We start from the raw sequence: 13127 nt of genomic DNA, 5'->3' as shown, positions 1-13127 counted from the left end.
TACTTTAATGGATATAAATGAATCAGCTTCTATTTTATTTTGTTTCTCTATAATTTTCTCTATAATTTTCGAATTCTTGTTTCAACTGATCGCAAGTCATTGTTTCCTTTCATAAACGATACTCTAAGTGATCTTTATCTTCTCCTCAGTTTTATTGAAAGTAGAGTTGTTCAATTACAACATACTTTTCAATAATATCGTCGCTCGGCCTTAGTCTCTGAGATATTGGCGAAAAACTGCCGCTACCATTACAGTGTAGTTTTGCCTACAGTTATGCATCTGCGCCAGCGTATACATCAGTATTCGTTACCTTACTCTATCTTCTGTTTACAAACGGGGCTCGTGCGATCTGAAAGACCCCGTGCACAACTTGCATTCGCGAGGCTGCAAAGGATGTCTATTATAAATTATAATTCATTTAAAAACGAATATCATCAATGTATCGCGTTTGGGGGTTGGGTTTGCACTTTCACTCCGACGGCCGACGACGCTTGTGTTAAGTAATAACAAATTAATTATGAATACAGTAGACGAAGGAATAATTGATATTTGTATATTGAACTTGTAGAAAAGCTAGTTCCTCTTCGATTTCAATGATCTTTGGATATGTTAGACATTTCAAATATTGGATATTTTCAACAACTTTCCCCTGTATACGCGTGTAATCGGCGTTCAGCCCTAGTTTCCAAGATTTTCGCAGAAAAAAGAAAAAAAAAAAAGGAAAATAGCCCGACCTACTATCGATACTACTTCAGTGAATTCTGTCTGTATGTTGCGTGGTGAATTCGTGTGGCGTGTAGCACACGCGTCAGTATTTTCGTCATCTTACAGCAGCGGGAACGTAAACATAAAGGCCGCGCGTTGTCTTTCCTTGTCTATTCATACGATAACCTGTAGGAGATTAAATCTGTAATATCTTTTAAATTAATCATTTTTCGACCCAAGCTTGTACATTTCTCGAACGATGTAGAAAAAGATATGCAGTACCATTGAACCAAATGATCCATTGGCATTGAAATCTCTTTAAAAACGAACATAGCAAACAATGGAAATATCTTATTAAGTTCCCCTCGTCAAGTCGAACAACTTTAATCGGAAACATTTTTTCGCATTTCTGATACTTGGAGAAATATTCGCGCGTGTACATTTAAAACGGACTGTATACTGTATTTGTGAAATTGGAAATTGAGGCATTGGCTTCCTAACGTTAATTTATGCTTTAATACATAAACGTATACTGTAAAACAATAAATATATATTTATTATTAATAAGAAAAGTATTACGAAAATTACTTATTTATCTACAATAATAGCAATAAGAGTAATTTAATGGTCTTATTTAAATGACAGGGCATGCGCGCTTTAAATTGCTGAATTTATGCAGGATCTGCTGCCTTTCTGCCGTCTGATTATGCTGTGTACAGCTTGTTAACGTTCTGCTGTCAATCTGCACTCAAATGGTTATTGGTATAGGTATTAGGTTAATGTTTTAATGGAGAATGTGATTACGAATATAAAATAAGCGATATAGTTCATATTTTATAATTCTATAATTTTATATTCGCTATAATTTGTAGCAAAGGGAACGAAAAACGAAGAAACAAGATGTAAATAGAAAGAAAAGAATGGCGCATGAGTGGAATTAGATTAAGTAAGACGATACTAAAACTATATGTAATACAGAGAGATAAGACTGTGTTGACACGATAGCGTAATAAGGCCAATACGCTAATTGGGTCTTTTATACATGTTAAATTTATTCGAAAGTACTAGAACAAGAAATTATTGGACGGAGTGGTCGATCTGAACCCTACGTAGTTCATGACCAACATCTTCATGTACACGGTGGCTCGGCCGTCTGACGAACACGCATATTCCACGATTGTAGAGTTTTACATGGTCGGAAGTTTAACCTAAAGGTATGCGTTGATCGCAGGTCGGGGTAAATATAACGTGAAGGGTAATTCTAATTGGCTGATACGGGTTATAGGTTATACCGGTTTGTTCTCCTTATTATAAATTGCCGGCGAGCATGGATGGTGCAGATGGAGAAGCGGAGCAGCAGGAGGAGTAACAACAAGAAGAAGGAAAAGAGCGTTTAATTGCTGATAGTGAGAAAATGTATTATCTCGTTGGTTGTGTTGCGAGCGTTGGAGAAAATGTGTGAAACGTAGGAAGGGCAGAAAGAAGTAGTTCGTGAATGTGTAAATAAGATGTGTAAATAAAAGCGTTTAGAAATGTAAAACGTTTTGCGTAAAGTAAGTAGCGATAAGAGCGTAAAAGTATAGAGTGAAAAAACGAGGTGTGTAATAAAGATATGTAAATAAAATAAACGCGTACCTAACTTGGGTGTGCGAAAAACTGGATCGGGAAAGGCAATAGCGATGTTGATTGAGCGTGGGAATTTGTCAAAAAATGGGTTAATTTTGTTAGAAAATTGTAAAATGTGTAAAATAATTGTAGACGTTAGAAGCGTGAAAGTTGAAAGAAGTAAGAAAGGAAGGGAAAGAGAGTATAAAATGATATTAAGTAATACGTAAGGCAATGTAATTTTCTGGATGGCAAAAGAATGGATTTGTTTGGATTCTAGGAGACTGAAGAATAAACGAAGATACATTTAGGATATATGTGTGCATTGTTTATTCGACCATTGACCATAAATTGTGAAAGTAGACTTTAAAAAGATAAATGTAGATAAATGTAAAGTAGGCTTTAAAAAGATAGAATAGCTTTTAAAGATTAAGAATATGGTTGCGTTAAGAAAGGTGTAATTGTTGAATGTATGGGTAATGAAATAAAATACCATTACGAAAGGTAGTAATTATATCTGGGAATATATTAATAAGGAATAACACGATTGGAATCTTGTAATTATATGATAATATATGGAAAGTGATTAACGTTAAATGACGTCCATTTAAAGGAATGAAAGATATTAGAAATAAAATGGAACGGTATTATTAAATGTAGTAATTATATAGAATTATAATAAATATATAGTGGTAATTATATCCTTGGTGTAGGCCTGGGTGAGAATTACAGTACGTCACGGAGTCTGACAGGAAAGAAAAACGTTGGAATAAGGTTTGGCAGAAGGGAATAGAAAGAAAGAAAATTGTTGAAAGGCGTAATGTTATTTGAGAAAGGAAAGTTGGCATAGAAAGAAGAGAGAAATGTATAGGACTTGGTAAATTTAATAAGTGGTAAATGGGTGGTGAGTGGAAAGGAGGGTAGAGAATAATAGGGTGTATCTAAAATATTCTTTTGATTAAAAGATAGAAGACAAAAGAGCGGTGATTGTGGAAAAAATGGATTAAACATAAACGTAGCGGTTAGCTCCGCGGTAAGGTGTCGGACTCGTAACTTTTTGGTGACATGTTGGATTCTCGAAGCTGCGTGCGGAGCCCTGTTGTTGTTGCAGGAGGCTCGTTTCTTCACCCTGGGTTTTCTTCCCCGGGGTGGTGTGTCCAAACCGTCTCGAGGTAATGAAAGCTAACCGATTTTGCTCCCGTAAGCAATTTTTGTTGTACATTTGGTAGGTATGGGAAGAAAGAGAAGAAGAGTACCGTGCCTGGTTGGGGTAGGCATGTCATGTAAATGAGTAAGGACACGAGCATTTATCGCACTACAGATTCAAATATATGTAGAGAGAATTCTACCGGATATTACAATTACAAATTATAAACGTTATTAAATAAAACGACGTAAGTAGTTAAATGAATAATTGACCTAGAACAACATATTAACATAATCTTATATTAGAAACAGAATTAGAGCAGAACTATCTGTGTGAAAATATTAGAATTACACGTATATTTAATGATTAACGTAATTGTTGAACAACGGTATATGCTTGGAACGAAGTTGAGAAAGTTTATTAATCGATATAAAACATTCTGTCGAGTTGCAAAAATTAACAATGTTGTAAAAGATCTGCAATTGCTACGAATCCAAATATTATATAAATTCTTCTCCCCCTGAAATAGCTGACTATAGGTTGACCACTGGCCAACTTCACGATTGGTTATTATAATCAACCTTTTGCGCGATTAATTCACACTCTAAAGAATTGTAGAAACTTCCTTAGAAACTGTGCCAAGTTCTTCGTGCACAAAAGATCGTAAATTAACTACGTTTAGCGAAAATCATACGAAAATTGACGGAGTCACCCCGGGTCACGGGCGGTCGTCGTGGATAATTGTTACTAACTGAATTATCGAAAATTCGATGAATTAGAAAAACACGTGTACGGACGATGCTGCCATCTATGGAAGACGGCTGTAACTATGGGAAAGTAACAAGGAGCATAAAATGTACGAGAAGGTATCTCATCTGCCGCTAGACAAGGAGAGCTATATTGTGCGACAAGGACAGACGTACTTCTCCCTCTAATTTCACGATTATTCCTTAATTACTCTTTTCCCTAGTAAAAGTCATGAATTTTCAGCATCGTAAGACAAAGGCAGAACCTCTGGCAAGATTCACACACCGATTTCTACCGGAATTTCCCTTTAATTAAATTAGTTATCAACAATTATTTTAGAAAATGTCGTGGTTGTGGCTACCGCGGTACGTGTCCGCGATTTTTCTTCTTTGTTTTTTTACAAATACCAAATGTATTTACAAATACACGTGCGACGTTGGTTGCGGCGGTTCTTTTCGTCTCAGGGTAACATTGCTAGTGTCACGTAAAATTATGCAAAAGAACAACAAAAAAGAATAAAAAAAAAGAAACTTTATTTTTCTTCTAACACTTGGTTTTACAATCTACTTCAGAGCTCTAAGCGTGACCTTTTAAGACTGAAGCTCTTATGATTTTTTACTTTCGATCGGATCCGATCGCTTTCTTTTGTTATCCCTCAACATCCCCACCGTCCACGCATTTGCCAGGCGTCCGCGGCCGTTGCCACGCGCTCTTTCTTCTAGAGCCTTCGGTGGAAGGGCCGTTGGGATGTTGATGGTTCATTAGGCACTTCAGCGATATACATTGTCGCCGAGTGCCGCCACATCTTTATCTCCGATTTTAAAGTGAGCCGGTCGTGACACTAGCGTGAGGATCTGGAACGGCTTACATTGTATTCCACACTTTGAACTTTAATATTCACGATATATATACTTACAATACCTTACAATTTACCCACGCGTTTCTTTAATTCCACATACACCGAATAACCATAACAAGGCCAATAATTTATTACATTTTAGCTATTAGTTTATTACATTTATGCCATTAATTTATAACATCCAAGCCATTAATTTGTAACATTCAAGCTATTAATTTATAACTATTAAACTATTAATTTATAATACTTCAGCCGTGAATTTCTAAAATATCAGGCGTCCATTTCTAATATCTATACTATTAATTTATAACATTTAAACCATTAATTCATATCATTTAAGCTATTAATTTATAACATTTAAGCCATTAATTTATAACTCTTAAACTATTAATTTATTACGTTTCAGACGTGAATTTCTAACATTTCAGGCGTCCATTTCTAACAACTATACAATAGATTTATAACATTTAAACCTGTAATTCATAACAATTCAGCCATTAATTCCTAACATTTAAACTATTAATTTATAACATTTCACCGGCCAATTTCTAACATTTAAGCTACTAGTTTATAACACTTAAGCTATTATTTTATAGCGCTTAAGCTATTATTTTCTAACTTTTAAGCTATTACATTGCAAACTCTATTCCATTAATTGATAAGATTTAAGCTATTAATTTATTACATTTATGGCATTAATTTATAACATGTAAGCCATTATTTGGAACTTTTAAGCCATTAATTGGAAAACCAGTCTACGGGGTTGGACATCGCTTTGGAGCAGTCCACAACGATCTGGAGGGTTGGAAACCCATTCTGTGGCATTGGAAATCGTTGGTGAGCCTTCCACAACGATCTGGAGGGTTGGAAAACCATTCTACGGGATTGGAAATCGTTGGAGATACTTCCACAACGTTGTGGAGGGTTGGAAAACCATTCTACGGGGTTGGAAATCGTTGGAGATACTTCCACAACGTTGTGGAGGGATAGAAATCCATCCTGCGGAGTAGGAAATCGTTGGAGAGTCTTCCACAACGTTGTGGATGATTGGAAAACCATTCTGACGGGTTGGAATTCGTTGGAATGCCTTCAACAACGATCTGGAGGGTTGGAAAAGCATTCTGCTTGGTAGGAAATCGTTGGAGAGCCTTCCACAACGTTGTGGAGGGTTCGAAAACCATTCTGCGGGGTTGGAAATCGTTGGAGAGCCTTCCACAACGATCTGGAGGGTTGGAAAACCATTCTACGGGGTTGGCAATCGTTGAAGATACTTCCACAACGTTGTGGAGGGTTGGAAAACCATTCTGCGGGGTAGGAAATCGGTGGAGAGCCTTCCACAACCTTGTGAATGGTTGGGAAACCATTCTGCGTGGTTGGAAAGCGTTGGAGAGCTTTCCACAACGATCTGGAATGTTGGAAAACCATTCTACGGGGTTGGAAATCGTAGGAGATACTTCCACAACCTTGTGGATGGTTGGAAAACCATTCTACGGGGTTGGAAATCTTTGGGTATACCTCCACAACGTTGTGGAGGTTAGAAATCCATTCTGAGGAGTTCGAAATCGTTGGAGAGTCTTTCACAACGTTGTGGAGGGTTAGAAATCCATTCTGCGGAGTTGGAAATCGTTGGACAGTCTTCCACAACGTTGTGGATGGTTGGAAACCCATTCTGCGGGGTAGGAAATCGTCGGAGTGCCTTCCACAACGTTGTGGAGGGTTGGAAAACCATTCTACGGTGTTGGAAATCGTTGGAGAGCATTCCACAACGATCTGGAGGGTTGGGGTTAGGTTGGGGTTAGGTTGGGGTTAGGTTGGGGTTAGGTTGGGGAGCACGAGGCGGGTATGGGTTCTCAGTGCGTAGCATCATGCCCTGAGAAACCCCGATGTATCTGATGTTCACCTATAGTCGGGTGGCGGCTGGTCGGCGCTGTGGCGCCCGTCAGATCGCTGATCCGGTGCGGAGAACTTCGGAGAAGTTGGTGGGCCCATATCTGTCAAGACCACTCACCTCACCTTCACGTGGGGCTCCCCGTCATCCTGCATCGGTCCCGACCGGGGTAGGGTGCGAAAGAGTGAGTGGCAAAGCAAACGAGGGCATGGCTCGTCAACCATGCACCTGATGAAGAAGGAAGGAGGAAGGAGGAAGAAGAAGAAAGAAAAAATATGGATATGAAGGATAACCAAGAAATCGACGTTTACGGTGCAGGGGAGGGATACCCCAGTACCGGCGCAGGAGTGGGTGGTCAAGCGGGCCCCACTGCGTCGTTAGCTAGCGACCGTGGCCGTGTGGGGGTGGGCCACCGGGCCCCCATACGCGTAAACGCGTCCGGTGAAGAAATGGAAGACGTCGCGATGGAGGAGACCCGCGAGGGTGGGCCTCCCGCAAGGACAAAAGCGAACAACATCGAAGCGGCAAAGAACCGCGGAAGAAGCGGGGAGAGAAAAGCGGAGAGGGCGGGACCCGAGGACAGGAGAAGAAGCAACAGCCGGGGAGGGAAACCGACACCGACGCCGTCGCACGCCCCGCTCGCGGTCCCGTCAACCCCGCTTCCAACCGCAGCGGAGCACAGCGGCAACATGTTCCAGACGTTCAAAATCCCCAAGAACGTCAGGGACAAAGTGAAAGCGCAAGATGGGCACAGGTCCATAGACGGCTCGATAGAGTCGTCTCAGATGAGAAAGGAGTCGACCTCGGAAGGCAGATCGGAGGACGAGGAGTCAATGGCCTCGGTCACCTGGAGGGGCAAGAAGAGAAAAATAACGAAAGTGACTCCAGAGGTGTCGGACCGAATGAGGAACGTTATCCAAGGGTCCTCACCGAGAGACGTGGACGCCGAAGTACGGCGACATCAGGCCGAGGTCCTGAAGGTGGCGGCGACGTCCTCCAACCTCAAGGGGACGTACGTCAAAACCCTCAAGGACGCGGTCGAGTACACCGTCGCGGCATGGTCCCACCAAACAACCACCTCCCGGGTGCCAGACTTCCTGGAAGAAAGGAAGAAGAGGGAGGCGCTGGAAAGAGAGGTGGAAAGCCTGAAGAGGAGGAACGAGGAGCTGGAACAAAGGATAGACAGGTTCCTGAAAGGCACGGCCGAGACAGCGGCGCCGTCCCCGACGGAGGCGCAGGCTCCCCGGAGCAGCGGGAGGGCCAAGGACGACATCGGAGCAGAAATAGAGATGCTAAAGAAGTCGATAAGCAGCCTCGGCCCATCCCTGTTGGGGACCCTGAGGGAAGAGCTCAGGGAAGCCCTCAGGGGAACGGGCCTGCTGAGACAAGCGACAGGAGGGAACAACAGCGGCGACAAAGAGCGGACGACGATGCCGCGGACGGCGGGCCCGAAGCCTCCCCAACAACCCCCGCAATCCTCCCAACCCTCTCAACAGCAAGAGGGACAGGGACAGGAGACGGACGGGGAATGGAGGACCATGGTCTCGCGGAAGGCGAGACGGAAGGCCAGGGAACAGAGGAGGAAAGAAGCGGGCCACGGCGCCCCTCTCCCCATAGCGCCACAAACAAACAGGACGAGATCGGCGGTGGGACCAGCCGGGCAACCGCCAAGGACGACCCCGGCCGCATTAGGTGGAGGGGAAAGGAGGAGAGAAGGAAACGGAGAGAAGAAGGCAGGAGCCCAACCGGCGAAACGGACGTACGCGACGGTGGCGGGCAGGGCGGGATCGGCGGTCGTGCGGCCAGCACTCCGACCCCCCCCAACGTCATCGGCGGTAACGCTCACGCTGAGGGACGGGGCTCCGAAGACGTACGAGGAGATCCTGGCGGAGGCGAGACGGGACAAGACCCTCCAGAAATGCGGACTGGAGTACGTCCGAACGAGAAAGGCGGCGACCGGGGCCATGGTGATCAATATCCCGGACGACGCCGGCATGAGCAAGGCCACGCAGTTGGCGTCGCGATTAGCCGGGGTATTGGACCCCTCCACCGTCAGAGTATCAGTCCCGGTACCGACGGCCGAGATCAAATTGGTGGGGGTCGACATATCCCTGAACGAGGAAGAACTGCTGGAGGAGCTGTCCAAGGCGGCGGACTGCCAGCCCCGCGACGTCAGAGCATGGAGCGCGGGAACATCTAGAAGCGGCATGGGGATATTCTACGCCAAGTGCCCCGTGGCCGGAGCCCGTAAACTGGCTCAAGCGGGGAGGGTCACACTGGGGTGGACCAGGGCAAAGGTGATCGCACTCCCCAGGAGACCGCTCCAGTGTTTCCGATGCCTGGAGGTGGGCCACATGGCGGCGATGTGCGTCTCCCCGGTGAGAAGAACCCACCTGTGTTTCCGGTGCGGAGAAGAGGGGCACAGGGCGAGGAACTGCACGGCCGCATCGCCGAGATGCCCCATCTGCGAGGCAAAAGGAGCCCCGTCAAAACACAGGATGGGAAGCGCGGCGTGCAAACCACCGGAGGTAGGACCATCCGGAAGGAGAAGGGCGCGGAGAACGGCGATGGCCAAGGCAGCAGAGGCCACGGCGACAACCACGAGCAAGGGCGTCACCGGAGCCGCGGAGCAGGCCAGCCTGTCGGGCAACCCACCAGCCGGAGGGAAGGATAGCACCATCGGAGTGAGTGGCCCGGGGGAGGCCATGGAGGTGACCGAGTAAATTCCGGGTCCTCCAGTGTAACTTGGGCAGAGCCGGAAGGGCCCAGGACCTGCTCTACCAGTCCATCCGGGAGAGCGGGACCGACGTGGCGGTGGTGGCGGAGCCGTACAACATCCCCGCATCCCCCCAATGGGCGGGAGATCTAAGCGGATGGGTCGCCATCACTTGGCCGTGTACCTCGGGAGTCTCCGGGCGAGTCGCGGAAAGAGGCAACGGGTTCGTGGCGGTCGAATGGACGGACCTCGTGGTGGTGGGGGTATACATCTCTCCCAACTGCGACATCCGGGCGTTCGAGGACCTACTGGACGAGATGGGAGAGTGCGTAAGGAGGCTTCTCCCCCGACAGGTGCTCGTACTGGGGGACTTCAACGCCCACTCCACGACGTGGGGCAACGACAGAACCACCACGAGAGGCAGAGAACTGGCGGACTGGGCCGCGGGTCTCGGTCTCGTGCTGGTCAACAGAGGCTCGGAGTCCACATACGTGGGGCGGAGAGGAGCGTCGGTCATAGATCTGACGTGGGCGACGCAGAGGCTCCACCCCAGAATAAGGAACTGGCGGGTGGCCGTAGAGATGGAAACGCTAGCGGACCACCTCTACGTGCTAATGGACATCGAACCCGCCAAGAGAAGCACGAGCGGCGACAACAACAACAACGTCGAGGGAAGGACATCGAGCCGCCCGGGGCTGCCCCCTCCTCGCCGATGGAAACTGAAGGAGAGGGACGGGGACATGCTTCGGGCAACGGCCACCGTAGCGGCTTGGTGCTGGGACGCGAAGAGGAACAAGAACCGAGGCAACGTGGACGGGGAGGCGCAGGAATTGGGAGAATGGATGAGGAGAGCCTGCGACGCCTCCATGCCGCGAACCAGCGCCGGGTCTAGGCGCGACAACAGCAGCGTCTACTGGTGGTCGCGGGAGATCGCGGACCTGCGAGACGACTGCCACAGAGCCCGCAGGCTGCTAGCCAGGGCGAGAAGAAGAGGGCGGAACCGCAACGAAGAGGAGATCCTCGAGAGGTACAGGGCCCACAGAGAGGCCAGAATGGCCCTGCAAAGGGCCATAAAGGAAGCGAAAGAGGCGTCGTGGAAACGGCTGTTGGAATCCGTGGAATCCGATCCATGGGGAAGACCGTACAAGACGGTGCTGAAGAAACTCAGGCCGGCGGCTCCCCCGATAACCGAGAACATGGATCGGGAAATACTAGCACGGGTGATCGACACGCTGTTCCCACGACCGGAAGAAGAAGGAGGCGAAGAGGAGGAAGACTCCCCGAGGCGCCGCGAGTATACGGAACAGGCCCCTCACGAGGAGAGGGGATGCACTCGGAGCGGCGGCGGCGGACCGGCGACGGATCAACCCGGAGCGCACATAACGAGGGAGGAACTGGAAGCAGCCACCAAGAAGATGGCTGCCAAGGACGTGGCGCCGGGGCCGGACGGAATCCCCGGGCGGGTGTGGGCGGAGACCATGGACATCATGGCCCCCCGCCTGCTGCATCTGTACAACAGATGCCTGAGGGAAGGCGCATACCCCCGGGCGTGGAAGGTGGCGAGGCTGGTGCTGCTGAGGAAGGAGGGTCGACCGCCGGAGTCCCCATCGGCGTACAGGCCGATATGCCTCCTGGACGAGGTGGGCAAGCTCTTCGAGAGAGTAATCGCCTCCCGTCTGGGGGCGCACATGGAGTCCAGGGTACCAGGCTGGCACGACAACCAGTTCGGGTTCCGTCGCGGGAGGTCCACCATCGACGCGATCCGCAGATTGAGAGAGGGGGTGGAGAGAGTGGTGGCTCGAGAAGGGATCGCGATAGCGGTCTCCCTGGACATCACCAACGCCTTCAACTCGATCCCGTGGAGCAAGATCAGAGAGGCCCTGCGATTCTTCGAGGTTCCGGGGTACCTCCGGAGGATAATCGGGGCATACCTCCGGGAGAGGTGGATAACGTACAGATCCACGGAGGGAGAGGAGAGAAGAGCGGTGGAGCGCGGGGTGCCGCAGGGCTCGGTCCTGGGACCGATGCTGTGGATAACCGCCTACGACTACGTGCTCCGCACCCCGATGCCCGGAAGCACGGGACTGATCTGCTACGCGGACGACACCCTGGTCGTGGCAGGAGGGCGCTGGTGGTACGAGACGGCGGAGGCTGCCACGGAGGCCACCCGGCGAGCGGCGAGGGCCATCGGAGAACTGGGGCTGAAGGTCGCTCCGGCCAAGACGGAGGCGCTCGGGTTCTACGACGGAAGACGCAGAGGACCGCCCCCGGATGGACTGACGATCGACGTGGACGGAGTAGGGGTCCGGGTGGGGAGCCAACTGAGGTACCTCGGCCTCATCATCGACGACCAATGGTCGTTCGAGCCCCACTTCGAGAGCCTCGCCCCAAAGGTGGCGGCGGCGGCCAACGCCCTGTGCGGCATCCTGCCGAACATCGGAGGCGCCGGGAGAGCGGTGCGCAGGCTGTACGACGGGGTGGTCAGAGCCCGAGCGATGTACGGTGCGCCCATCTGGGCGAGGGATCTGGCCGCGAGCAGGCGAAGTCAGGCACTCCTGCGGGCGGCTCAACGCACCACCGCTCTGAGGATAGCGAGAGGGTACAGGACGGTGTCGCACGCGTCCGCGACCGTCCTGGCGGCATCCCCTCCATACGCGTTGCAAGCCCTGGCCCTTCAAAAGGTGTACGGAGCCACGAGAGTCAGGGACGGGGATCGAGACGAAGACCCTGTGCAGGTGAGGAAGGAGATAGAAGAGGAGACATGGGAGAGATGGCGGCTCCTACTGGAGAAGGAGGCGAGGAAGACGTCCCACCGCGCGGTAGACGCGGTCCTGCCCGTCTGGGACAGGTGGAAGGAAGCGCGGGGCGTTCCGCTGACCTACAGGCTGACCCAGGTGCTCACCGGGCACGGAGTGTTCGGGGAGTTCCTGAAGAAGATTCGGAAGGAGGTGACCAACATCTGTCACCACTGCGGGGAGGCGGAGGACAACGCCCAGCACACTCTGCAGCACTGCCCCGCGTGGGCCATGCAGAGACACACCCTGACGGTGAAGATCGGGGACGACCTGTCCCCAAGGAGGATCGTCGAGGCGCTGCTACGTAGCCGGTCGGACTACGAGGCAGTGAGGGACTTTTGCGAGCAAATCATGCTCGCGAAGGAGCGGGCGGAGCGGCTCAGGGTCCGAGCCGAGCACCCGGCAAGGATACGACGCGAGAGAAGTGGGCGCAACGGGGGGAGGCCGCCATCTCCCCCAACGGATTCGGCAACAACAAGAAGAGGAAGATGACCCCGGGGTTGGCTGCCCCGGGGATCACAGCGAAGCATCCCCTCCGCACTAGGAGGGAAGACGATGAGAGGAGGGCTTACAGGAGATTTTCAACCGTGATACCCCTGGGCCCTCTTCTTCCCTGTGCGTACGAGCAGCCACGTGGTGGTTTTAGTCGGTAAGAGTCCGACACT

At 49.6% G+C, this 13127-nt stretch overlaps 1 protein-coding gene and 1 long non-coding RNA gene across 2 annotated transcripts; both read left to right on the top strand.

The window, feature by feature from the left end:
* Positions 1-1373: 1373 nt before the first annotated feature.
* On the top strand, positions 1374-3863 carry LOC132916068 (uncharacterized). The gene is made up of 2 exons (XR_009660009.1): positions 1374-3214; positions 3276-3863. It is a non-coding gene; the product is annotated as an uncharacterized LOC132916068 (long non-coding RNA).
* Positions 3864-7226: 3363 nt separating this feature from the next.
* On the top strand, positions 7227-12954 carry LOC132914507 (uncharacterized). The gene is made up of 2 exons (XM_060973685.1): positions 7227-9635; positions 9691-12954. Exons 1-2 carry the CDS (start codon positions 7227-7229, stop codon positions 12952-12954), a joined length of 5673 nt encoding a protein of 1890 aa, XP_060829668.1.
* The last annotated feature ends 173 nt before the right edge of the window (positions 12955-13127 follow it).

This window comes from Bombus pascuorum, chromosome 1 (genome assembly GCF_905332965.1).
Source record: "Bombus pascuorum chromosome 1, iyBomPasc1.1, whole genome shotgun sequence".
Classification (NCBI taxonomy): Eukaryota; Metazoa; Arthropoda; class Insecta; order Hymenoptera; family Apidae; genus Bombus; species Bombus pascuorum.
The sequence above is the reverse complement of the archived record's forward strand: the minus strand, read 5'-3'. Positions and strand labels throughout refer to the sequence as shown.